The following is a 25,494-nucleotide window of genomic DNA, read 5'->3' as shown; positions in this document are numbered from 1 at the left end:
AGAGTTCTGTCCCTTATTATTAAATTAGACATGGAGTTGAATGTTGCTAATTTTTCGAAACAGGTATTTATTTTACATCCATAAACGTTCATGCCTTTCATTTGTACAAACATTTATAAATTATCTTCGAGGTTGGATTATTAGCCTCAGGGTACCAATTCTCGAACGATGTTTTGCCGATTTTATTTAATTTAGAATTAAAATTAATTTAAGCTGATATTTCAGTTAAGACTACTCTTTCTGAAACTTTAAATTGTAAAGAAAACAAGCGTTAATAACTCGACCTTACCGTTGGTCAAATGAAATCGGTTCTATTAACATTTTGCAACCCGTTTGGAGCCAATTATCGTCTTTTATTGAACGTTCACTAAAGCAAACCATCAGACATTTGCAACACACACATAAACTGGTAACATAAATTCATTTATGGTTGTTACTGGTTGAGTCGTGGGTTCTGTTTGATTCGTGGGTATAGAAATCGCGTGAAATCTCGCGATAGAACGTTCGCACATGATGCAGTTCGTTACGGAAAAATGTTTTGACACGGTCACCATTTTTTCCGATCAAAAATGCGTCAAAAACAAGTAAATAGCGTAATTCATCATAACTTGATAGGTTCTTATGAAGTATTTCCTCATTTATGTATTGTTCATATAGTGTTTCAAAGTAACACAAAATTGTTTATTTATGAGTATTTACTATGCTTCATCGTCTGTTGACATTTTTTCACAAGAAATTAACCTGTCCTGCAAGGTCAGTTTAAAGGCTATTTATAGTATGCAAATCTTGAAATTCTGGCAGCCAATCAGAACCCACTAATCAACCGGAAGCTTATTTTCATGATGGTAGTTTGACACTATCAACACAGTCGATTATTTTGATGTTTAAAGACGATAAACATTTGGAAAAAAGCAACACATCTTAAAGAAGAAAGGTTAATAATTATTTTCATTATGATTCATGGTCATATATTTATAAATTATTTGTGATGTAACAACTTAATGAAAATTACCCATGACTCAACCAGACTATAGCATACATAGCAACTGACGTGGATAATCATTACTAATATATTTTGTTCATTTAATCAAAAGATACTTATTGATACTGTGGACAAACATTTACTTTTTTTTACTTCTCTAACTGCTGCTTGTAGAGCACAGACGGAGTATTTATTTGATTTTCTTCGTGTCATTTGTCGAAAAGAAATAAAAAGAAAATCTAAATAGATATATTCTATTTATAAATAAAATGATTCTTAATAAATGTGGTTGAATATTACCAAGTTACAAGTTGGCTTCAGTAGGAATTGACAATAAAACAACTTAGTTGTTTGCAACCTAATCCATTAAAATAAAAATAGAAACAGGGCGAGGTCAAGGATGTAATCGCTTATTATGACAGTTGTAAACAAAGTGAAAGGTAGGAAAAAGCCTTAAAGGGGAATGAAAACATCGCTTGTATTGTTAGAATCTTATAAAACAAAACATTTTGATGACTTATAATGATCCAACTGAAATAACCACTCATTTATCTGGTAAAATATAAAAATTTTACTTGGTTCAATGAATCTTCGTCTGCAGTTGCGTTTATGAAGAAGAGACTGTCAAGTGGGAAGTTTTCCAATAGACAAGTTAATTGTTATTGTTTACATTCAGGATTTTCCGCGCATGCAAAAACACTGGTTACAGTAACGTAAAACATGTATAAAGGGCTTTTGTTTAGTCAATAAATTGATAATAAAAATGAAATAAACATTAAAACTCTTTTTAAAAAAGTGGAAATATAGCATATTTAGTACCAAATAAATGTATATTCACAAATAAAATTTCCTCTTCATAAAAATACGAAGTAGTTATTAGCATATAGTAAACGTGATCGGAAGATTAAATACTGACAATTCCACAAAACAAAACAATACATTATCCGTATTCTTTCTGATAATAAGACTTGAATAAATTATATTTCAACACTTATAAAACATATATTAATTGTTTTATAATTATAAGTGGTGTGGATAGTGTTTTATTTCATCAGCGATCGATAGAGTCAGAGGTGCATTTGATCAATTATAAAAACAAAGCCCTAAAAAGCGGCATACAGTACTGTTTTTAAATATTGTGGTAATTTTTTTTTACATTGAATGAATTTACGTTTCGTTTACATTGAATGAATATAAATTCAATTTAGCATGCAAACGGGAAAAACCTGCATATTAATTAGGCAAATTGAACTGTTTTTGCATGTATATTTAAATCTCTATTAGTAATAAAGAGTGATGAAAATATAGCATTTTATGATAAATGCATATATTTAATTTATCTAACGGCTCCTTTTGTGACTGCTTATGTTCACGATCGTGTTTCGGACACTGCAGTAATGTACAATCTTTACACGTAATAGCGGAGTTAACTTTTGCCGGTACCCGTTAAATACCTTAATTGCATAGCAGTAAAATTGCCCAATATTTAAAATGTATAGTTATTAAACCATGTATTATTAATGTTAACTGGCTAATAAATATATACACTCGTTCCCGTTAATACATTTCCGACAAATGTCTTCATTTTTGTTAAAATGTTAAAATATTTCATTTAAACATTAACTTATCAGTATTTTAAGCTTTAAAAAGTGGCTTAAATGATTGCTCAATATGCCAAGAGATGACATTGAGGTATCGTGACTTATGTTTACTGACCAGACACTCGTCTGCAACATGTGGTTTATGCAGGGGCCCAAGTATAGGTCCCTGGGTTTATGACACCATGTTTTCTTTGTAATTGTCTGGACAGTATCCGATCATAACGAGATAATCGTTTAGTGATAACAAAGGTGCAATTAAACACCGGGATATAAATGCTGCTACAAAGAGTGCCAAAATTAGTGTGAACAATTAAATAAAACAATTACATTAAACAATAGAATTTATTGAAAATGTACATGTAAGAAGGTAAGTTTTTCCAGACATATAAGGTTCAAATCAGTTACCCTATGTCGCGTACATACGATTGACCTATTCGTTGTTTGTTTTTATCCTTATTTGTTTTCGTTCATTAAATTAAATATATTTTGAAAGAATTTCAATTTAAGAGCATTTTTTAACTAAAAATGGTCGCGAGGAAGTGCCAAGAAGAGAGATTTTGTTTAACCACATACCGAGCTCTTAGATTGTGTTCCACTCCCGAGTTCATTGTCAGTAAAAACAAATAATAATAACAACAATGTAATCGTTCCAAAGATGCATTTCCTTGCATGCTAATGTTTTATTCAGACATAATAAGTAAAATTATATTTGATATAGTACATGATTATCATTAAAAACGAAGATTTTGTCAACCTTCTCTATATGCGCTTATATAAATTCCACCTTTTTTGCCAACCAGTGGGCGGAGTCTAAACTTTGCAGGTGCGTGTGACGTCACGCGTTAACTTGTCTATAGAATGTACTCATATTGGACTTACTTAGAATGGGACCCGATTTCCAATTGAAAGAGTCCACCAAGAGTAAATTTTATAATTTATAAAAATCGTTTGAGAATTGGTTCCGTTCGAGAATTGGTACCCTAAGGCTACCTACATATTTCAATGTTCCAATGTCATTTATTACACTCATAAGGCATAGTCCATATAAGTTGCAATATTTCAACTCTCAGCTTTATGACCCGAAGGGTTGCTGCGAGTTGCAATGCGCTGTCCAGGACCCTCAATCAATTTTAGGGGAAGTGGGTCGCTAACCTCATGAGGGGGAGTTTTCGCGGCCTTTGCGCTTTTGGGGGGGATTTTTTTTCTTACTCTCTCATTATTACATTTGTAAATGTTTGCACTATATTCATTTCATTTTTAATAATTTAGTATGTTTGACAAGGTTAAATTGAAATAGAATTGAGATATAATAATCATGAGACACAACTTTTTTATTTTTTTTTATTTCAGGGGGAATTTTTCCCCCCAAAACGGGAAAAAAGTATACTTTTCAGGTGGGGGACTGCGGCCAATATTGGGCCGCAGATTTGAAAGATTGAGGGCCCTGCTGTCTTTTGTCCAAAGGTGCAAAATTTGATCACCACTGTAACTGCTAATGAAAACTGATACTGAAAAATCTGATCAACGTTTACCTATCTAAAGCACAAACTCGTGCAAATGGTATGATTAAAGCAAGAAATACTTGCTTTTTATTTACTCTGTTGTTCTTTCTGTCGCAGTACACCAATCTTTTGCTCATCGTGATATTTGATGTACCCTCAAGTCGATAATGATGTCGACAGTCGTCGAATATTACACTTTAAAAAATAAAAAAAGTCAGCAAGACTGTGTTGAAATATCATCGTGTTTTTTAGGATGCATGCAAACGATAACGCCAGTATTTAATGTGATTTTGAAGTTTATGAATCACTTTCTTTAATTGGTAACGAACGACGTCTGTTAAGTGATGCGCACAAAATCTGTGCGCAAAACTGCGATTGTGTTTATGAAGAGGCGCATATGGACTCCCAGAGCCGCCATAGCAAAAATGACGGCTCTGGGAGTCCATATGCACCCCTTCATAAACACAAACCCAGTTTTTGGCAGCTGATGGGAGCACATCACTAAACAGATGTCATTCTTGACCAATTAAGGAAAGCGATGAATAAACTTCAAAAACACATTTTTTGTTCCTTAGTCCTTGTGCGGTGGTGATCAAATTTCGCACCTGAGGACAATAGGCAGCGCATTGCAACTCGCAGCAACCTTTTGGGTTTTAAAGTTGAGAGTTCAGTTGAATTATTACAACTATCATGAAAAAAGTGGGTTTCCGGACGTTTCACCCCCAAGACGTTTCCTCCCCTAGACGTTTCTCCCCCAAGACGTTTCCTCCCCAGACGTTTCTCCCCCACTTTGGTTTAAGTGCAGACGTTTCCCCCCAATAAATGTATGATTGTTTGGTTGAAGTTTATTCTTGATTTATTATCAAAATAATTATTTTGTTTATGAAGTTTTCAATTAACTTTATTTATGAAGCAGCTTGTTTGATTATTTGTTTGGTTTAACTGTGAATGGATTGCATGTAAATCATTAGTGTTGAGGAACTGTAGTTGTTTGTTGTTTTTAATCCAATTAATCCAATTAAATAGGGTCAATTGGTGAATTGATTAAATGGTTAAATCACATTTATATTAATTTCAAAACTGTTTTCCTTGTAACAGTTAAATATGATAAATAAATAAACTATATAATTGTCAACTATTTTATTTTTTTCATGCATTTATATGTATGTATACAGAGCTCCAGATAAGCTTTTGTGAAATTCTTAAATTACTACCAGATTTTCAAAAAGAATTCTTAACTTTAAAATTTTATTCTTAACGTTGCTACTAAGTTTTGGAAAATAATTTTTATTTTTTCTAAATGACCTAAAAATAAATAATAATGGTTATTTTCATGCAAAAAAAAAATCAAAATAAACATACTAGCAACTTTATTTATACGAGTTTAACAGTGTCTTTTCAGTGTTATACAATTTTTTTTCAAATACCTTCATATGCCCAAACTGTGCTTAGATTGCATGCCTTAGATGAATTTTTACATATTTCACAATTAAAACGGGTCTCCCCTTCAATCTTTTCAACGATTAGCCACGGGACTTGTCCCTTCCACTCGTTCAATGTTTTTTTTGTGTTTAAGTTTGGACCCGTCGTGTCGCGTTTTTGTTTAGCTTTTCCGACTGTGTCGGCAACTGAACAAACAGCATCGTTTAAGATCTTTTATATAATGTCTTTCTTAACATTTAACTTCGGCTCACTTTGCGTACAATATGTTAAAAGCGTGTTTTTGGACGCTTTCCAGTTTTTTAGGATGCTCTCTGGGCGCCGCCATTGTTTTTTGACAGATAGACTGTATACGCCGCTTTTATTGGAAAAAATGCGCTTTGTTAAACAAACCCGAAAACCATTCTATATAAGCACCGCAAAGATCTTTAATACGTGAAAAGAGCTCAATAAAAATCGATACGAACCGATGTAAAAATAATATTCGTAACTTGATTTTGTAATTCTTAATGGTACGACAAGATTTTAAAATAAATGCGTAACGGACTTGAAAATAATTCGTAATTACGAAAATACGACCCTTATCTGGAGCTCTGGTATATAATAAAATGATTGGATGTCACTGTGAAATACAACAGATGCATCTATGACTACCATAGTTTGGATTCAAAACCAATTATAGCACTGTGGATGCTATTTTCCTACTAAAGGCTTTTATAGATAAACATTTAGTACTAAAAAGAAACTATACTGTTGCTATATCGACCTTATGAAATGTTATGATTCAATATATTGAAACGGACTATGGTACAAGCTTATTAAGAGCGAAATAAACGGTAGATTGTTAAAAATTATTCGGTCTATGTATGATGAAGTGAAATTATGTGTAAGACATATGGGGACGTTTTTGGATTTCTTTAATTGCGAAGAGTTCACAGAAGATTTTTGAAACGAATACTGGGTGTCAAAATGAGTACCGCTAATTCAGCTGTGTACGGGGAACTAGGGCGATACCCATTATATATAAATCGCTATGTACAAATAATAAAATATTTCATAAAATTGTATACTGTTAAACAAACTAATTGTATATTATATATAACACCTTTTAATGTACTAGTTTGGTCACTTTGGCATTACTATGCATGTGCTTATTGCTTATTATATTGTCAGTTTTGTATATGTAACGATGAACTGTAAATGTTCAAGTTATATGAATAAACTATCTGTTCTGTTCTGTTCCATATATAAAACTATCAATTAAGTCAAATCAAATATATTCATTAATAATATTTAATACAATGATAAACTATTTAAAAACGTTTTTTTTTGCATAATAATGTGCTTTGAATCTCATCTTATCCCCCTGTCACCTAATCTCATCAATGCTGATTAAAGGGCCTGTATATTGCACCCTTAATCTAGCTGTTATCTGTTGTACTACACTTGCTAATCTAGTCAATGCTTGTTTATTGCACCCTAAGTGCCTAATATCTTGTATAATGGTAGGTGTGGTTGTTATTTAATATTAGCCAAATGATGAAAATGCTGTCACATTTTTTTGGCTTCAAATTAAATTAATTTTTAAATTGGAAGGTAAATGGTATTAATAAAGATCTATGACACACTGATAGTTATTTATCAAAATTATTTTTGAGAACTACAATTCAATACTGGCTGTAATAAATTATAATTTTAATGTCATATAACAACTTTATTTACTCAAAATAAAAATAAAAATATGTTATAGTTATTATTCATTCTTAAAAATCATAACTTATGGCTTATCTTCATTATAACACTGCATTATGTGAATTGGGAATAAGACATCAATTTGGGAATAAATTGTGTTTTATCAAAAGTGCATAATATGCAGTTTTATATGTTGTATTTATCTAGTTTTACAAATTATAATTAAAACATATCGCCTACTGAATGTAATAAGTCATGTAACTGACATTTTTATACATTTTATAAATTTTTACTTTTTTCCATTTTTGTGCTTATTAAGGTGACATACATCAACTGATAAAATATTAAGTCAACCTTTTTGGTAAAAATAATGTTTTTATCCAATTTTCGAAATTGACATAACAAACGCATGTCATTTTCTGAATGTAAAAAGTAGCGTAAGTGACATTTTGTTAAATTTTCACGAGAAGCACAAAGATGTTTTATTAAAATAATAAACATTTTTCCGTATTCAAATTTTCTGATTATAATAGCATTATTTAAATTGATTTTACTTCAAAACTGGATTTTTTATTAATTAAAAAAAATCCTCATAAAATGAAACTGTGTCCATGCCGTGCAAAAATACACTTTACCCGGTAAATGAAAAAAATTCAATCACTGTTAATGAACAAGTAATGGAAAATATCTTATTAAACTTAAATTATAGATTTGTTTGTAGCAACATGAATTCATTAATTCAATAATAGTAATTCTTTTCTTTGTAACATACCATTCCACTTAAAATGATCATCAAAAAAAAGGTGTTTGTTTACTCAATTGATTTATACAATAGTTATAATTGTTTAATTTGTAGCATACCATTCCACTTACAATGACCATCAATGACCATCAAAGAACATCAAAGGTGTGCTTTTACTCAATTGATTAATACAATAGTTATAATTATTTAAATTTGTAACATACTTTTCCATTTAAAATGACCATCAAAGAACATCAAAGCTTTGATTTTACTCAATTTTTCAATGAGCTTAATTAATGCAAGAACAATTTAAGGCACTTATAAAATCAAGTATAATTAGATCTATTTAATTGTTAAATTTGTTAGAGGCTTCCCTAAACAACCATATAAAATAATTAATTAATATTTCAATTAGTCAGGACTAAACTAACATCATTTTTTTACACATAAAATGCACTCAATTAAAATACTAATACTTTATTTTCACTTTATTACAAATAACTGTTGCTAATATACATTGACATATTATGCAGACGTTTCACCCCCATTTTGGGGGTGAAACGTCTGGGGAGGAAACGTCTGGGGTGGAAACGTCTTGGGGGAGAAACGTCTGCCACCCAAAAAAGTGCTAGTTGCAATAATTCAACTCTCCGGTTTATAACCCAAAGGGTTGCTGAGAGCCGTCAAAGCAAAAATGATCAAAGGCTATATGGAAGTCAGTTCATATAGACAAAAGGAAGTGCATTTTTGCAACACGAAAGGTATTAGCCTTCTTGTGCATTTAATGTTATTTTTTGCTGACTTACATCCCAACTTAAATTAATCCAGACTTGTTGACGTTATTTTATCACATTTCACATATTCTTCAAGTGACTCATAATTGAACTTTAAAATGAAAAGCTTTGTTTAGCAATAATGATACACACACTTCTTTTTCTGGTATGGGAATGCTGCCTCAAATAATTTGTGTCAACTAACACATGAATTTTCAATGTGTTTCATAAGTTATCTGCGGTTTCAACCCTCATTGTGCTATAACTGAGACATAACTGGTTAAGCTAAGGGTTCCTGGCCAATTATGAGGCTTGATGAAAAGCAACTGATTTCAGAATGAAGGATGGAAAAACAACCAACAGGTTGATGATGGGTGGATCCAATATTTCCATATGGACAAAATATGGTGGATCATTTTTCCAATTTTGACAAAGATATAATACAAATCTAACATGGCCACAATTCTTTTCAAGATTGGCCTGTTGTAAACCTTGCTCAGAACTTTATAGATCAGCAATTTATGATTAAAAATATGTCATCTTTTACTGATTTTATCCACTTATGTTACTGGCTGTGCTTGTTTTAATTATCGTTAATCCATTAAAATTGTGAAATCAATAACTCAAGAACACTTAGGCCTAGGATCATGAAACTCCATAAGACATTGATCATGACTGGCAGATGACCCCTATTGATATTGTCAGGTAACTAGGTCAAAGGTCAAGGTCACTGTGACTCGAAACAGTATAATGGTTTCCGGATGATAACTCAAGAACGCTTAGGCCTAGTATCATGAAACTTCAAAGGTATATTGATCATGACTGGCAGATGACTCCTATTGATTTTCAGGTCGTTAGGTCAAAGGTCAAGGTCAAAGTGACCTGAAGCAGAATAGTGGTTTCTTATGTATTCACACGATGGCTTCCACTACAACTGACAGCCCATTTGTGGGGGCATGCATGTTTTACAAACAGCCCTTGTTTTTAATACGCTCACTTGCTTGAATTGTTTGGGGTCTATTTCAGTTAAACAACTGATCAGTTTGTTATGGACTTATTATTTTCTAGATCACTTTTGGGATGAAACGAGCATTAAATATATTGATTGCAAATTTTAGAGAGTGACTCCTGATTTTGAAATATAGAAACAGGGGAAAGGCCTGTTATGAAACCTAGATAAGATAATATGAGTTGTTTGATTTGTTGTTGTTGTATAAGATCAAAATGTGATTTTCTATTTGTAGATAAAGGAACAGCAAGTTCTTGAACAGGAGCTGAAATCACAGCCAAAGGGAGCAGTAAGTTGGATCAAGTTTATATTTATATCCTATTTATGTTAACCAGTGTTTAATCTTGAGGCACATTATGCCAATTCTGAGTGTACATGGTGCCCTTAAAGGCTTTGTATTTTATCCAATTGACATCCAATAAAATAATCTCATTAAAATCAGTGCATCACTTTAAGTCAGTATATAATTTGTAGTACCTCTCAAGAGCAACCAATCAGACCTTTGTTAAGCCTCAGATTCATTAAGAAAGGTGTGGTTTAAAACTTTAAATATGTCAATTTAATGTAGCTTCCATGTTAAACTTTGAAAATCCCAATATTTTGGATTATTATTTAGGAAACCTTACGTGTTATTGTTCCAAAAAACATTGTCAACACTGACTTAAACGGTACTGTCAGTAAAGTAAAACTTTTGTTCATGTGATCAGTATAGTAAAATGTAAGATCACTGACTCATGGAAATATTAATTTATCTGATCACTTGTAAAATTAGAATTAATAATCTACAAAAAATAACAAATACTCTACATATAATATCATTTATATTTTGGTCACTTAGACATGTTTAATCTCGCTGCAAAGTTTTTTCTTCAAGCAGCTTAAATACGTAACTTTTTATGCCCCCCTTCGAATAAGAGGGGGTATATTGTTTTGCACTTGTCGGTCGGTCCGTACGTCCGTCCGTCCACCAGATGGTTTCCTGATGATAACTCAAGAACGCTTAGGCCTAGGATAATGAAATTTCATAGGTACATTGATCATGACTCCCAGATGACCCCTATTGATTTTGAGGTCACTAGGTCAAAGGTCAAGGTGACTGGAAATAGTAAAATGGTTTCTGGATGATAACTCAAGAACGCTTATGCCTAGGATCATGAAACTTCATAGGTACATTGATCATGACTTGCAGATGATTCCTATTGATTTTCAGGTCACTAGGTCAAAGGTCTAGGTCACGGTGACTCAAAATAGTAAAATGGTTTCTGGATGATAACTCAAGAACGCTTATGCCTAGGATCATGAAACTTCATAGGTACATTGATCATGACTCGCAGATGATCCCTATTGATTTTCAGGTCACTAGGTCAAAGGTCTAGGTCACGGTGACCCGAAATAGTTAAATGGTTTCCGGATGATAACTCAAGAACGCTTAAGCCTAGAATCATGAAACTTCATAGGTACATTGATCATTACTCGCAGATGACCCCTATTGATTTTCAGGTCACTAGATCAAAGGTCAAGGTCATGGTGACCTGAAATAGTAAAATGGTTTCCGGATGATAACTCAAGAACACTTATGCCTAGGATCATGAGACTTCATTGGTACATTGATCATGACTCGCAGATGACCCCTATTGATTTTCAGGTCACTTGGTCAAAGGTCAAGGTCACGGTGACCCGAAATAGTAAAATGGTTTCCGGAAGATAACTCAAGAACGCTTATGCCTATGATCATGAAACTTTATAGGTACATTGATCATGACTCGCAGATGACCCCTATTGATTTTCAGGTCACTAGATCGAAGGTCAAGGTCATGGTGACCTGAAATAGTAAAGTGGTTTCCGGATGAAAACTCAAGAACGCTAATGCCTAGGATCATGAAACTTCATAGGTACATTGTTCATGACTCGCAGATGACCCCTATTGATTTTCAGGTACTTGGTCAAAAGTCAAGGTCACGGTGACCCGAAATAGTAAAATGGTTTCTGGATGATAACTCAAGAACGCTTATGCCTAGGATCATGAAACTTCATAGGTACATTGATCATGACTCTCAGATGACCCCTATTAATATTCAGGTCACTAGGTGAAATGTCAAGGTCACGGTGACCTGAAATAGTAAAATGGTTTCTGGATGATAACTCAAGAACACTTATGCCTCGGATCATGACTCGCAGATGACCCCTGTTGATTTTCAGGTCACTAGGCCAAAGGTCAAGGTCACGGTGACTCAACTTAGAAAAATGGTTTCCGGATGATAAATCAAGTTAACTTCAAAGGTACATTGATCATGACTCGCAGATGACCCCTATCAGGTTACTAGGTCAAAGGTCAAGGTCACAGTGCCAAAAAACGTATTCACACAATGGCTGCCACTACAACTGACAGCCCATATGGTGGGGCATGCATGTTTTACAAACAGCCCTTGTTTACAGTAAGCATGTATTTCAGTCTGTGTACAAGCAACAACCAAACAGTCAAATCTTTTTCAAGACCAGCCACGAGAAGATGATGGTAGAATGTAAAAGTAAGTTGAGAGTGAGAATACCCGCACACTTTGGCTTTTCCTTGTTTATACATTAAAGTTATGTGTTCACCAATATCCATATTAAAAAAAGTCATGAAAAATGTTTACTAACAAATCTTTATTGTTTTGAAGTCATAACTGATGACAACAGCATGTAAAAAAGTAAAAAAATTCCATCGCCGGGATTTCAACCCTGTCCCTTTGGAAGCTACAGATAGTATGCTATCATCACGCTATGCTGGCTTGAAAATCTTGCGAATGAAAATCACTTCACGTATTTTCCAAATAATTGAGGAAAAACTGATTTTGCATTTGTCATTTCGCTTGTTTAAACATGATTCATGCTTTCCTTTTAGAAAATAAGATTAATTAAGGTTGCCGTGGCGTATTGGATATGGTGTCTGCCTAGCGACCGGGAGGTCACAGGTTCGATCCCCACTGTGGGAGCTATGTTTTAATCTCCCTCAAAGACACCAAGATACTGGTTCTAAGTCCCAGGAAACGGAATTGAGAGCGTTTTAAAAAGCCTAAGGCATTCGATGTGTAATCAAGCTCAAATAAAAAGGGTTTAAACTAAAAATAAGAATATATTTGAGACTGTCCATTGCATTTTGGGATGTGTCAATGTTTTCTTCCCCTTATAGCTTGTTAGTTATGTAGTTAAAAAATATTATGTTCTATGGTTAGGCATCACTCGAATACGATACCTAATAAAGCTTCAAAATGTTCAGGATCTACACAGAGACCAGTTTTAACAGTTTGTTTGAATGATTCCTCATTTAAATGAAGAAAGGAAATAAAAATGTATGTTTTAATTGCTTAACGTTGAGAACAATACTGGTACTCCTTAATTTAAGGAATGAATAAAAACACATTTAGTCCATCATTTATTTATAAAATGCATAATTGCTCTTATCTGATTTTTAGCTCGGCGTTTTTGGAGAAAACTTGAGGTATTGTCATAGCCAGCTCGTCGTCCGCCGTCTGCTAAAACCTTAATATTGGCTCTAAAATCAAAGTGCTTCCACTTACAACTTTGAAACTTCATATGTAGATGCACCTTGATGAGTTCTACACACCACACCCATTTTGGGGTCACTAGGTCAAGGTCACTGTGACCTCTAAAAAATATGAAAATTCTGACAAGCTTTCATTTATTCAAAACTGCACCCATAGCCGAGCAAGGCTCCCGTTATGCGGTGCTCTTGTTACATTTATATGATATACACAAAAATACATGTTCATCATTTGTGGTATGTTTATATTTTACCGTATGCCTCGTTTTATTATGTCAATCTTGTTCTAGGAAACCTGGACAGTTTAATAAAAGAATACAAAGCTGCGGAAGTCAAAACAGACCCCAAGTTGCACGAGGACAGATGAACGCACAATGTACATTGGTTCATTACCATATTTAACACGCGTTTTATTGGACCGAATGGCTCTTCATTTTAGGGCCCATTTCTGCTGCCCTTACATTGTGTTTATCACTTGATGAGTTTAACAAACATGTCACTGTTCACAGGTTTTAATGCATCAGAGTTATGTTATGACCGCATGCACATTTGTTTAAATGTACTGTTGCATGATTTGTGAACAACAGTTTGGTATTGAACAATTATTACAGATTTTCTTGTTGTACTTGTTGTCTACAGCTAGTTCAATGGTCCCTTGTATGAATAAGCCAATCAAACAAGGACAACCATTTCGTGTATGTACAGTGTATGTACAGTTTATTTCAATAATATTGTGCTGGTAACACATGTGTGCTTAATATATATATATATATATATATATATATATATATATATATATATATATATATATATATATATATATATATATATATATATATATATTATGCACACCTGTGTTAACAGCACAGTATTATATATTAATATTATAATATATATATAATTTTTGAATACGTTTCAATAGTAATTTCTTATCTGCATATTTTGAAAAGCTACGTTATTAAATTAAAAAATTGTTTGTGAAAGAATGAAACTCATGATATTTCACTGTCTTACTGTTTTGTATGAGTTGATGTGTATGCAAACAACATGTGCGTTATTTCATTCATGTACAGCCTGTTATAATTGCTTAGCCATGCTTTGCAACATCTGAAGTTTGAGAGAGACTGCTGCCCATTTTGTCATAGAAATTTCAAAATTAAATGGACTTGTTCACCGTTTTTCAAAATATTCTAAAGAAAAATGTTTGCAATATCTTTAAATAAGCAAAATAACATTTCCCTTCCTTTGAAATCGTAAAAATATATTTCGTTTGTAATGCTTTTCACCAGAAATGTAGATGACAATGATATCTTGGACAAGTTAAAAAATGGTTCCGGTTTATTGTCGGTCATCATGAAACTTGGTCAGAAGATTTGTCCCAATGATATCTTGGGCAAGTTAAAAAATGGTTCTGGTTGTTTCAAAAACATGGGCACCAGGGGCGTGACATTTTTCCTTATATGTCTAAATATGGCTATAGAAAAACCTTTTTAAAACTCTGGAGGCCACATTTATGGTCTGGTCTTCATGAAACTTGGTAAACAATGTGTCTCGGACAAGTTTGTAAATTGTTCGGGTTGGTTTAAAATCATGGCCACCAGGGGGCGGGGCAATTTCCCTTATATGGCTATGGTAAAAACATGTTAACACTCTTAGTCACATTTATAGTTTAATCTCAATGATAAAAAATTATTATGAGATTATGATTTTTCTTCAGCAACATTAAATACCCTGCTTCATTGCCTGCATACCTGCAGAATATTAGCTGTTGTTCTCCAATATGTTATTTGTAATATCAACAACTTGCTTAATATGTGTAATGTTTGATAAATTGCGTAATTTTTGTTATGCCAAGTGTATTGATATTTGTTCATGAATTATGAAGCTTTGATGAAATATCATTAAACTGTAAGAACTATGTTCTTGCATTCTTTTATTGCAAAGACTAAAATTGTTACAACAGAGGTTTATTAAGAGACTGTATCACATAAATGGTTGCATAGGCTCCTCTGTAGAAGCTGGGACACATGTGATTTAGTTTATTATTATGTACATAAGAGGACATACTTTTTCAAGTTCAGATTATGCTTTTTATTCTCCCCGAAATATTTTCAGTGGAGCATATAGTTTATTTGTAGTTTGTATTTTTGTAGTTAATTTGTAGTTCCATCCTTCCATCACACTATTTTGACAGTTTCTCATAGCACCTTCAATACTTTACCAATCTCTTTCATATTTGGCATGTGGGTACCTTGCATGGGCCTCTACCTTTTGATGAGGTTTGAGGTCACTGGGCTCAAGGTCACCAAGGCTAATAATAGATGTTTCCGAAACGCTTGTTACAGTTTCTCATAGCAGCTTCAATGCTTTACCGATCTCTGTTATATTTTGCATGTAAGTACCTTGCATGGACCTCTACCTTTTGATGAGGTTTGAGGTCACTGGGGTAAAGGTCAACGAGGTTAATAATATATTTTTCTGTCACACTTTTGTTACAGTTTCTCATAGCACCTTCAATGCTTTACCGATCTCTTTCATATTTGGCATGTAGGTACCTTGCCTGGACCTCTACCTTTTGATTAGGTTTGAGGTCACTGGGCTCAAGGTCACCAAGGCTAATAATAGATGTTTCCGTCACACTTTTGTTACAGTTTCTCATGCCACCTTCAATACTTTACCGATCTCTTTCATATTTGGCATGTACGTACCTTGCATGGACCTCTACCTTTTGATGAGGTTTGAGGTCACTGGGATCAAGGTCAAGGTCACCGATGCTAATAATAGATTTTCCGTGACACTTTTGTTACAGTTTCTCATACCACCTTCAATACTTTACTACCTTTTGAAGAGGTTTGAGGTCGCTGGGGTCAAGGACACATAGATTGACAAAGCGCATCATCGGGGAGCACCCATCAGTTTCACTGATATTCTTGTTTACAACATATGGAATCCATATGTTCTTTTCATTTACTTTTTGCATTCTGGGCACTCATACACAACTGACTGAGTGATGTCCTGAACAAATTCACTGTCACAATGTTCATCATAATCGGTATACCTAGAAGTCAATTTAAGATTTAAATCCTCGTCATCACATGACACAAAATCCGTGTAAGACATAGTGAAGAGACAGAGAAAAGTGACTAAATAACTGGATCGATATGCTAAATCGGAGAATGGCACAGTATACGGGTCTGAAGATTTCTATACATATACTCTAGACGGTAATGTTATAATTGGAAAATCGTGCATTGAATTTAGCGGTAATTAAAGAGAACAAAGAACACACACATTCGATTACAGCAGACCAAGAATAGATGCTCTCCATAAGAAGAAAAATTTGTCCAGAGCTTTATTCAAATTATACTACAGGTAAATGGCATTCGGATTAACACAATTAAAACACTGCAATTAAAATAAAAAACAAACATCTAATTAAAACAATTCTATTATTAGTTGTTTGTCGTAAGATTCCGATTGCTCCTGTCAAGTGGGTTACGCGAGTTGTGTATCGTGTTATTTCTTAAAAGTTGACCCAGTATTTTTAAAATATTGCAAGACATGTACATTTCCAGAAAGGAAATTCATTCATGCGTTGAATAAGACCTAGATCCTGAAAATCGCTGCAAAATTGATGAAGTAATGGCTATTCAAAGCGATGCACCCTGTTTTCGGGTGATTCGGAGTGGAATACCTTGTTATATAATTATATATTTGATAGTGAAAATTTTTTTTATGGAAAAGTTGATTTTTCTTTAAAATATTATTATTTATCATTCAAAATTATGTTTTCACTAATTAATATCATAGCCACACGCTAACCACCTGTGTTAGGAACCGAATATAATTGCTAAATAAAACAATTCGGCGTGTGAATTATTTTAATTGACACATTAAAGTTGTGTGATAATACCACGTACATTCTAATTTAAGTAATATTTGTTCAAATCACAAGTAAAAAACTTGAACGCGAAAGCGCGTTTCAGGATTGTTGATAAGCGTGTTAACTACTGTGGCAACCGACAAACAGTCGCGCGCTTATCTCGCCGAAACCCGCGATGTGCGAGAGTTTGCCGAAATTTGGCGAGCTTCCTATCTCTGTTATCTACGTCTCTGTTTTCACCATTTACGAAATAGTTGTACTACCGACATAGCGTTTAAAATGACATCGACATTTTGACTGATCGTTTCTGAAAAGGTCTTTGATAAAGATAATAATAAAAAAAATCCTATCTTGTAAGTAAATTAAATTAATGTCTTTTTTTTACAAAAAAAAAACGAAACTACGAAATAATGTGAAAATGTACATTTAAAGAAATGGAAGTAAGAAACGTCCACGACGATGCTGAAGACTTCTTACATCCAACACCCAACATAGTGTTGATTAAAGTTGTCCTCATCCTTCCATTTAAACTTTCGCGTTTTGTTTTTCTATTCAGGCGAAATACGTGTCACAGTATGTGTTATCCTTTAAGGAAATAGCACGATCCACATTACATGATGGGCGGTTCGTTTCAGAAGGGTTATTTAATAAAACGTTTTTTTAATCAGCTTGTGTTTTTATTATGCCCCCGGATCGAAAGATCGGGGGTATATTGCTTTTGGCCTGTCTGTCTGTCATTTATTCATTCATTTTTTCCCAAAACTTTAACCTTGGTTAAAGTTTGATAACTTTTGCAATATTGAAGATAGCAACTTCATATTTGGCATGCATGTGTATCTCACGGAGCTTCACATTTTGAGTGGTAAAAAGTCAAGGTCAAGGTCATCCTTCAAGGTCAATGGTCAAATATCATTGTATTTTTCTTTCATAAAACTTTAACCTTCGTTAAAGTTTGGTCATAACTTTTTGAATATTGAAGATAGCAACTTCATATTTGGCATGCATGTGTATCTCATGGAGCTGCACATTTTTTAGTGTAAAAAGTCAAGGTCATCCTTCAAGGTCAAAGGTCAAATTGATGGCTTCAAAGCGGCGCAATAGGGGACATTGTGTTCTGACAAACACATCTCTTGTTTAATTTTTGCTGTCGAATTCCTGTGCATAAAACGGCGCAGTCAGTCATTGCCGGTATTGTTTGAGTACAATCAAATGTTCTGATCCATTTGTACATTTTCAAAACAATAATAATATCAAACCTTTTCGTTTTCGTGATTGAATTGTAAGAAAAACGAGATTCTTAAACTTAAACGTAGATTTAAATGAGTTGCAACCTCAAGCACACAATACTGTTAAATAATGTTATTTTGCGGCTGTTAAACTTTTGCATTTTTCCCGATCACGATATTACGCCAAATAAAGACCGACGCCAGAAGACAAACATACAACACATGTACAAGTGTCGTAAAACATATCGTAGTTATGACATTCATAATTATTGTATGTTTACGATAGGTATGGAAAGAACAGTTCTCTCCAAAACGTGTACACTACATGTACATGTTTATATTGAATATCATGTATTCTCAAGTATTTTGTTTGTACTTTGAAAAGAAAACGTTAAAAAGATTCATTTAATTTATTGTTCGCTCAATTCGTATGTTTAAAATCTCGTTGTTTCACTTCTATTTGCAATGTGAGTTTCAATTGGCGTACTATTTGGAAGTAAAGTTAGTAAAGAATTCGTTACCGAAATTGTTACTAAAAATAGACACACCCACGTGATGCTTTGACCAATTAGGATGTAGACGAACCACATTGGCGAAATGTGCTCCATCGTGTATCCAAATATCAACGGAAAGACCATTATACCAGCGGAAGCGGAAGTCAAAAACATTCCAGAAATTTTACCCGAGACACAAACCACGTGCTCATTAGTCCAAGAAAAAATGGCGGCGAATATAATTGAAGTTGACATTCCGACTCCCACTATAAATAACCAGACTAAATTATATATGTCGTAAACTGTTGCGAAAAGAAGACCAATAAAAGCAACGATCGTCAGTGTAGAAAATATCAACATCATTGTTCGTAGTCGAAATGCGCGCACCAAAGGGATTCCTGCCATACGGCTGATTCCGAACGCCATCCAGAATACGGAAGTGGCTAGAGCTCCTTTCGGTTTACTCCATTTCAGTTGCTCCAACAGAAAGGTCATCAGATACCCAGCGAATGTGTCTTCCATACCGACATATACGAACATGAGTAGAGACAGCAACAGCAAGAGGAGCAACTTCTTTGCAGTCGATAGCGAATGAAAATTAGTGGGCTCGTCGGCTTCGTTTTGACCATGTACTTCCTTTGTTCTGTTGGTGCCATTAATACAAATCAACGTTACAAAAGGTACGGCAGTTAAAAATATGATTCCCGCGGTAATGGCGTAGGTTATAAATATTCGCGATTCGCCATACAGAGATTCGGATGTATTGGTACTGTTGTCGACGGACATATCCTGGATCGTCCTGTTGTAAGCTGACCACGTTGGCTCTGTTGCATTGTGCTCATTTGACATTGACATATACCATGCATTATTTATTGACGAGTTTACAGCGTCAAGGAACGGCGCTTGAATGGTTGCACTTACCGCGAAGTATGGCCTTGAATCGGTAACTTTTTCAATGAGAAACGTAGCAGGATCGGTTACCGTTTTTACGACAAACGGAGCTGAACTATTCACGGTTTCTGCGAGATATGGCGTTGGACTGGTTATCGTTTCCGCTAGAAAAGGCATGGCCACAAAAGGGGCAATAATTCCACCAACGCTGAAGCAAAAGTGGAGCGCCTGCATGCACGGACCGGACTCCGAGCCCCACGTGCCGATAACCTCAGCGTTTCCACCTGAAAGAAAAACAAAACGTTTGCTTAATACTATTGTATACGCGTAGTTTGTTTGGTAAAAAAAAACGTAGGAAAGAATGACCTGTTTGTCTAAAACACGTAGAAAGAAATGATAGCCTGTGTCAAAATAAGCATAGGAACCAATGTCTGAATACCGTACATTTAATCCTCCCATTCAAGTGCTAGCCAATGTTTCACTACTGAGATACCTTTTTTTTATAAATAACCCCCGATATCTATCCTATAAAATTGTGTCGGGCTCTTTGGAGGGAGGTAATAGTTTTCAATCGATTTCACTTGCTGCTGGTTGGGTGACTCGATCCTTTGTGGTTCAGACTTTCTGTCCCGAAACCACTCGGCAATAGGCTATGCAGGTGAAAGAACTAAACACATATACATGTGAGACATTTTTACTCGGTGTTTGCAGGGAAGTCTTGAACGCAAGAAAATTAATCGAGTATGTGAATACCTGGAAAAAGAAATAAGTATTTGAATTTGACGACGAAACATTTCCCCCCGTAATCTTTGTGTCTGTGTTCTATCTGCAACTTATGACGGGATATTGTTTATGATTAATGAATAACACCAATATATGCATATAACTCGCGAATGAACACGTATAAGCGCGAAACGGAATCAAACCGAAAAGACGTAATGAAAAGGAACGAAAGTTCACGTACCTGCATCCAAAACTGCACACATAACACCGGAGAGGAACTTTGTAGTAATCATTAAGGGAAACATCGAGCACCACGGAATAGCCAGCTGCGTTATAGCTGTACCGACAATTGCCCTTAAAAGAAGACAATGGAATCAACCGTTGCATTACTATCTTCTTCATCCCTTTAAATGCATCGGCTCCTCTTGAGCATCGACCTACTGAGACTTTACAAGGATTCTGTTTCCTGGGTAGAACTAGTACTTGGTGTCTTTGGGGAAGATCTACAGAACGCACTTACAATGGGGATCAAACCCATGACCTCTCAGTCGCCAAGGAGACACCATATCTACTACGCCTCACATAACTTTTCCTTTCAGGTACACAATCATAGCATTATAAGACTTTTTGTATAAAAGAATATAACTGACTGAGATGGCATTATTACTAATGCGATCACTATAGTGGTAACATACCAGCATTAAAACTCATAGGTCCAGGTTTCCCCCCTTCCCCCCTCTCAACCCTAGTCTTTTAACTCCTCTGTCTGTGCTTCACCCCGGTCCCTCAAAGACACAATGGCGTCACATGTATTTCGTACTATACCGCGTTACCCAACTACAGCTTTCTGGGGGTCGCTATGCATATGGAGATTCCCGGCGCACTCTATAAAATGAACTTCACACGCACACGCGCACACACACACTCACACACATATCAGACAATTGATTGATATGTGTCTCGGTAAGAATTAGACTGGTTGCAGTATCAAACTTTAATAAACAAGGTTTTAAATGAAACGAAAGAAATAAGATGAACCCGAATAGATATGCATCTATTAGAACTCAAGCACATGGCGTAGTGGATTTAGTTTCCGCCAAGCAACCAGGAGGTCACTAGTTCGATTCCATATGTTAGAGCGTTTTTGTAGATCTCGCCCAAATGCACAAAGTGCTGGTTCGAGTACTGGAAGTACCTTCAACCGTATCGACAGCGTTTTATTAAGCCGTCGGCTTTCGATTCCTTCGAGCTTAAATACATTATTTTGAAACTAACTCAAGCACATATATAAATAAGCGTCTTTTCACATGTCTCCAAGTACACAATTATAATTACCACCCGTGTGTACTTACACAATCATAATTACGACCCGGTTGTACGTACACAATCAAAATTACCACCTGGTTGTACTAACACAAGCATAATTACCATCCAGATGTACTTACACAATTATAATTACCACCCGTTGTACTTAAACATTTTTAATTACCACCCGTTGTCCTTACAAAATCATAATTACCACCCGGTTGTACTAGGAAAATCATAATTACCACTCGGTTGTACTTACAAAATCATAATTACCATCCGGTTTTACTTACACAATCATAATTACCACTCGGTTGTAATTACACAATCATAATTACCAACCGGTTGTACTTACACAATCATATTACCATCCGGTTGTACTTACACAATCATAATTACGACCCGGTTGTACTTACAAAATCATAATTACCATCCGGTTTTACTTACACAATCATAATTACCATCCGGTTTTACTTACACAATCATAATTACCACTCGGTTGTAATTACACAATCATAATTACCAACCGGTTGTACTTACACAATCATATTACCACCCGGTTGTACTTACACAATCATAATTACGACCCGGTTACACTTACAAAATCATAATTACCACCCGGTTATACTTACACAATCATTATTACCATCCGGTTGTACATACACAATCATATTTACCGCACGTCTGTACTTACAACAAGATAATTACGATCCGGTTGTACTTACACACTCATAATTACGACCCGGTTGTACTACACAATCATTTTCACCACCCGGTTGTACTTACTTTATCATAACGATCACCCGACTGTACTTCAAACATAAAATATATTCTGTCTTTACTAACAAAATCATAATTACCACCCGGTTGTACTTACACAATCATAATTACCACCCGGTTGTACTTACAGCATCATAATTACCACCCGTTTGTACTTACAACATCATAATTACCACCCGTTTGTACTTAAAACATCACAATTACCACCCATTTGTACTTACAACATCATAATTACCACCCGTTTGTACTTACACAATCATAATGATCACCCGACTGTACTTCAAACATCAGATCTATTCTGTCTTCACTTACAAAATCATAATTACCACCCGGTTGTACTTGTCGAACAGCATCCCGGTAAGAATGGAGCCGACTAAAAAGCCCGACGATGTCGCCGTAAACAGCCACGAAGCCGTCTCTAGATTCTTGCCGACGATCAACCGCAGGTCCGAAAATGTGGGGCCGAATAGGGCTTCAACCCAACCCTGAAAGAATCGTGCAAACTGTTTAAAGGTTTTCACTGTGGGGATTAGTATATGACAATGGAGCATTTTCATGTTTATTATCACCCGCCAAGAGCGAAGGGATATAGTTTTGGCGTTGTCCGTCCGTTAGTACGTCTGTCCCAAACTGTTTAGGTCTATATCTCAGGAAATATGTAAGATTTCAACATGAAATTGCATAGGTTTAAATATATAAATGAGGAGAAGATCCTTGCACAAGAACCATGCTCGTAATGCCTTACACTTTCTTGGTACGGTAAATATACTAAAACGTACCCGGGAAAATTAATGCTAAATCGGTCGTTGTAGGCTACTTTTTTGAAATTAATTATATTCAAATCTATGTCAATGTTCTGTAAAATGGTCTCTATATTATCGAACCTCATACTCAAAAAGCATGTTGATGCAATTTTTTTGAAAGAGAAGTTTGGTTAAGATAATCGGTAGCGCGTTTTACGACAACGGATTTACCGTACCCGGGGTACATGTAAGTATACTTAAGTATCCACGGGGTACATGTAAGTAGTACCCAAGCCTACAGCAACCAATCGAGCAATAGTTATTGCCATTTGTTGTTTGTGTACTATGTTTCTTTTTAGGGCTATATCTCAGATACTATACAATATTTAAAAATGATACTTCATGGGTGTTTGCATATACACGAGGATAATTGCTATGTTTAAAACAATTATTTTTAAATTCAGTATCAAATAATTGATAAAACCATTATCGAAGAAAGAAATGCTTATTTTAACAGTCCAAATCAGTTGTCCCCTGAGTGAATATTTTGGGGTACTGAAAGCTTCATGTGTGAGGACCGATACCAGAAATCAAGGCGAGTATGTTTACACTTGCAATTCGAAATTTAATTTGCCTTACCAGCATGACAAATGCCGAACATATCCAGACAGTGTACACAATCTTTTTTCTGAATGCTCTCTCCTGAAAAACTTTTGTCACAAACGCGATCATTTTCGTGCCCGATTCCATTTCTGCGATGTTTTAGATGAGTAGACGATATTTTGTTAATTCCACACAATCGCTGCGCGGATTTAATTTCTTTGTTCATACATTTTTCGTAGGACTGAGAATCATTTGTCAAGAATTCCCCACTGATGCGTTTTGCTGCTTTTTGCTTTTAATACACAAACGACGTGAACAAAAAGGCGGTCAATATACATCGATGTATGAAGTGAACCTTTAGATATGGAGTGCGTATAAGTGGCGTTGAAACATGAGCGTAGCGTACACTACCTGAATGTCGTACAAAAAACGACTAAAGCTTGACACGGTCTAATCCTACATACGACGACTGCAATCGTGATGCATCGGCTATCTCCGGTCTCCTCCGCAAATATATGGAATAAATCGTCTGCGGTTCCAGAGTGACGACGACTGTAGCTATAACAACCACTCATTACTTAATGTAGACTGAAGCCAGAAACAATTTTTCTACAGAGCACGATTCTATAAAACGTCTTATTCTACTAAAACACGACTAACGCTAGAAATAGTCTTATGTATAATACTCACCAGGGCTTAATGTTTGTTTAAGTTCTAAAGACATTGGCAAAGCTTGTGTTTGTATTCACCATAATGAATGTTTATAAATTTGTGTCTAAGTATTTTGCAAACAAGATGAAAACTTATAATTTCTTACATATTTTCACTTTAATGTAAGTAGTTTAATATTGCATTTGTTTACGGAATCTTGACCGGACTGTGAATGCTCAAACCATACTCATATGAAACCGATATACTGATATCATTATACACGATTATTTCGTGATGGACCTTTCATACAGAGTAATAGGGCGCATGAAATAAAATCATTATAACGACACAGTTTATCTCAAGATGCCCTTTGAAACCCGCCCCGGTGTTTTTCGCATGTGTTAGAGTGAATTGGCAAATATGACCACCGATTTACTGGCTACTCTCCTGCGACGCAGTTTTGCTGTTATCTAATCTTTATTAATATTTGTGTACATCACATATATAATGGATAAACACAGCGATAATCTTCAAACCCTTCCGTTATTACTGCCATAAATACATCGCATTTATACATTTTTAAATTACATAGTTAAACAGTTGATTGTCATAAAAAAACGTCGCTGGAAATTTTATTCTATATTTTGTAAAAAAAAAAACAACAACAAATAAACTAGGTTTGACTGTCGAATACATTGGGCGTATTTTAGGTATAAAACGTCCCTTGACAAAGAAAACATTTATATGACGATATTTTTCCCAGCAACAATACATGTTTAAGCACTGATGTCTTTTTTTCCGTATAATGTCAGTGATTATACAATTGTATTGGTATCGTCTATAAATGCAACGTACTTAATTACAAAGGCACAGCGCTTAGTAATGTAAAGAAATATAATATGAAAATTCA

At 34.8% G+C, this 25,494-nt stretch overlaps 2 protein-coding genes across 7 annotated transcripts; one reads left to right on the top strand and one right to left on the bottom strand.

Moving 5' to 3' along the window:
• Nucleotides 1-14: 14 nt before the first annotated feature.
• LOC127855778 (ASNSD1 upstream open reading frame protein-like) lies at nt 15-15,203 on the top strand. Its single transcript, XM_052391585.1, has 4 exons — nt 15-63; nt 9,977-10,030; nt 12,194-12,269; nt 13,576-15,203. The coding sequence occupies exons 1-4, from the start codon at nt 31-33 to the stop codon at nt 13,650-13,652; spliced, it is 240 nt and encodes a 79-aa protein (XP_052247545.1). The 5' UTR covers nt 15-30; the 3' UTR covers nt 13,653-15,203.
• Nucleotides 15,204-16,624: 1,421 nt separating this feature from the next.
• On the bottom strand, nt 16,625-24,874 carry LOC127855776 (sodium-dependent glucose transporter 1A-like). Of its 6 annotated transcripts, XM_052391579.1 has the most exons (4): nt 23,970-24,874; nt 22,900-23,072; nt 20,744-20,856; nt 18,786-20,063 (listed from the first exon to the last, which is right to left on the bottom strand). In XM_052391579.1, exons 1-4 carry the CDS (start codon nt 24,078-24,080, stop codon nt 18,829-18,831), a joined length of 1,632 nt encoding a protein of 543 aa, XP_052247539.1. In that variant the 5' UTR covers nt 24,081-24,874; the 3' UTR covers nt 18,786-18,828. The 6 variants fall into 6 exon arrangements, with proteins under 6 accessions (XP_052247540.1, XP_052247542.1, XP_052247543.1 ...); XM_052391580.1 differs by lacking the exons at nt 22,900-23,072; nt 23,970-24,874 and adding an exon at nt 22,654-22,701 and having other exon boundaries at nt 16,625-20,063; XM_052391582.1 differs by lacking the exons at nt 22,900-23,072; nt 23,970-24,874 and adding an exon at nt 22,409-22,425 and having other exon boundaries at nt 16,625-20,063.
• Between the last annotated feature and the right edge of the window lie 620 nt (nt 24,875-25,494).

The sequence above is a fragment of the Dreissena polymorpha genome, chromosome 13 (genome assembly GCF_020536995.1).
Source record: "Dreissena polymorpha isolate Duluth1 chromosome 13, UMN_Dpol_1.0, whole genome shotgun sequence".
Taxonomy (NCBI): Eukaryota; Metazoa; Mollusca; class Bivalvia; order Myida; family Dreissenidae; genus Dreissena; species Dreissena polymorpha.
The sequence above is the reverse complement of the archived record's forward strand: the minus strand, read 5'-3'. Positions and strand labels throughout refer to the sequence as shown.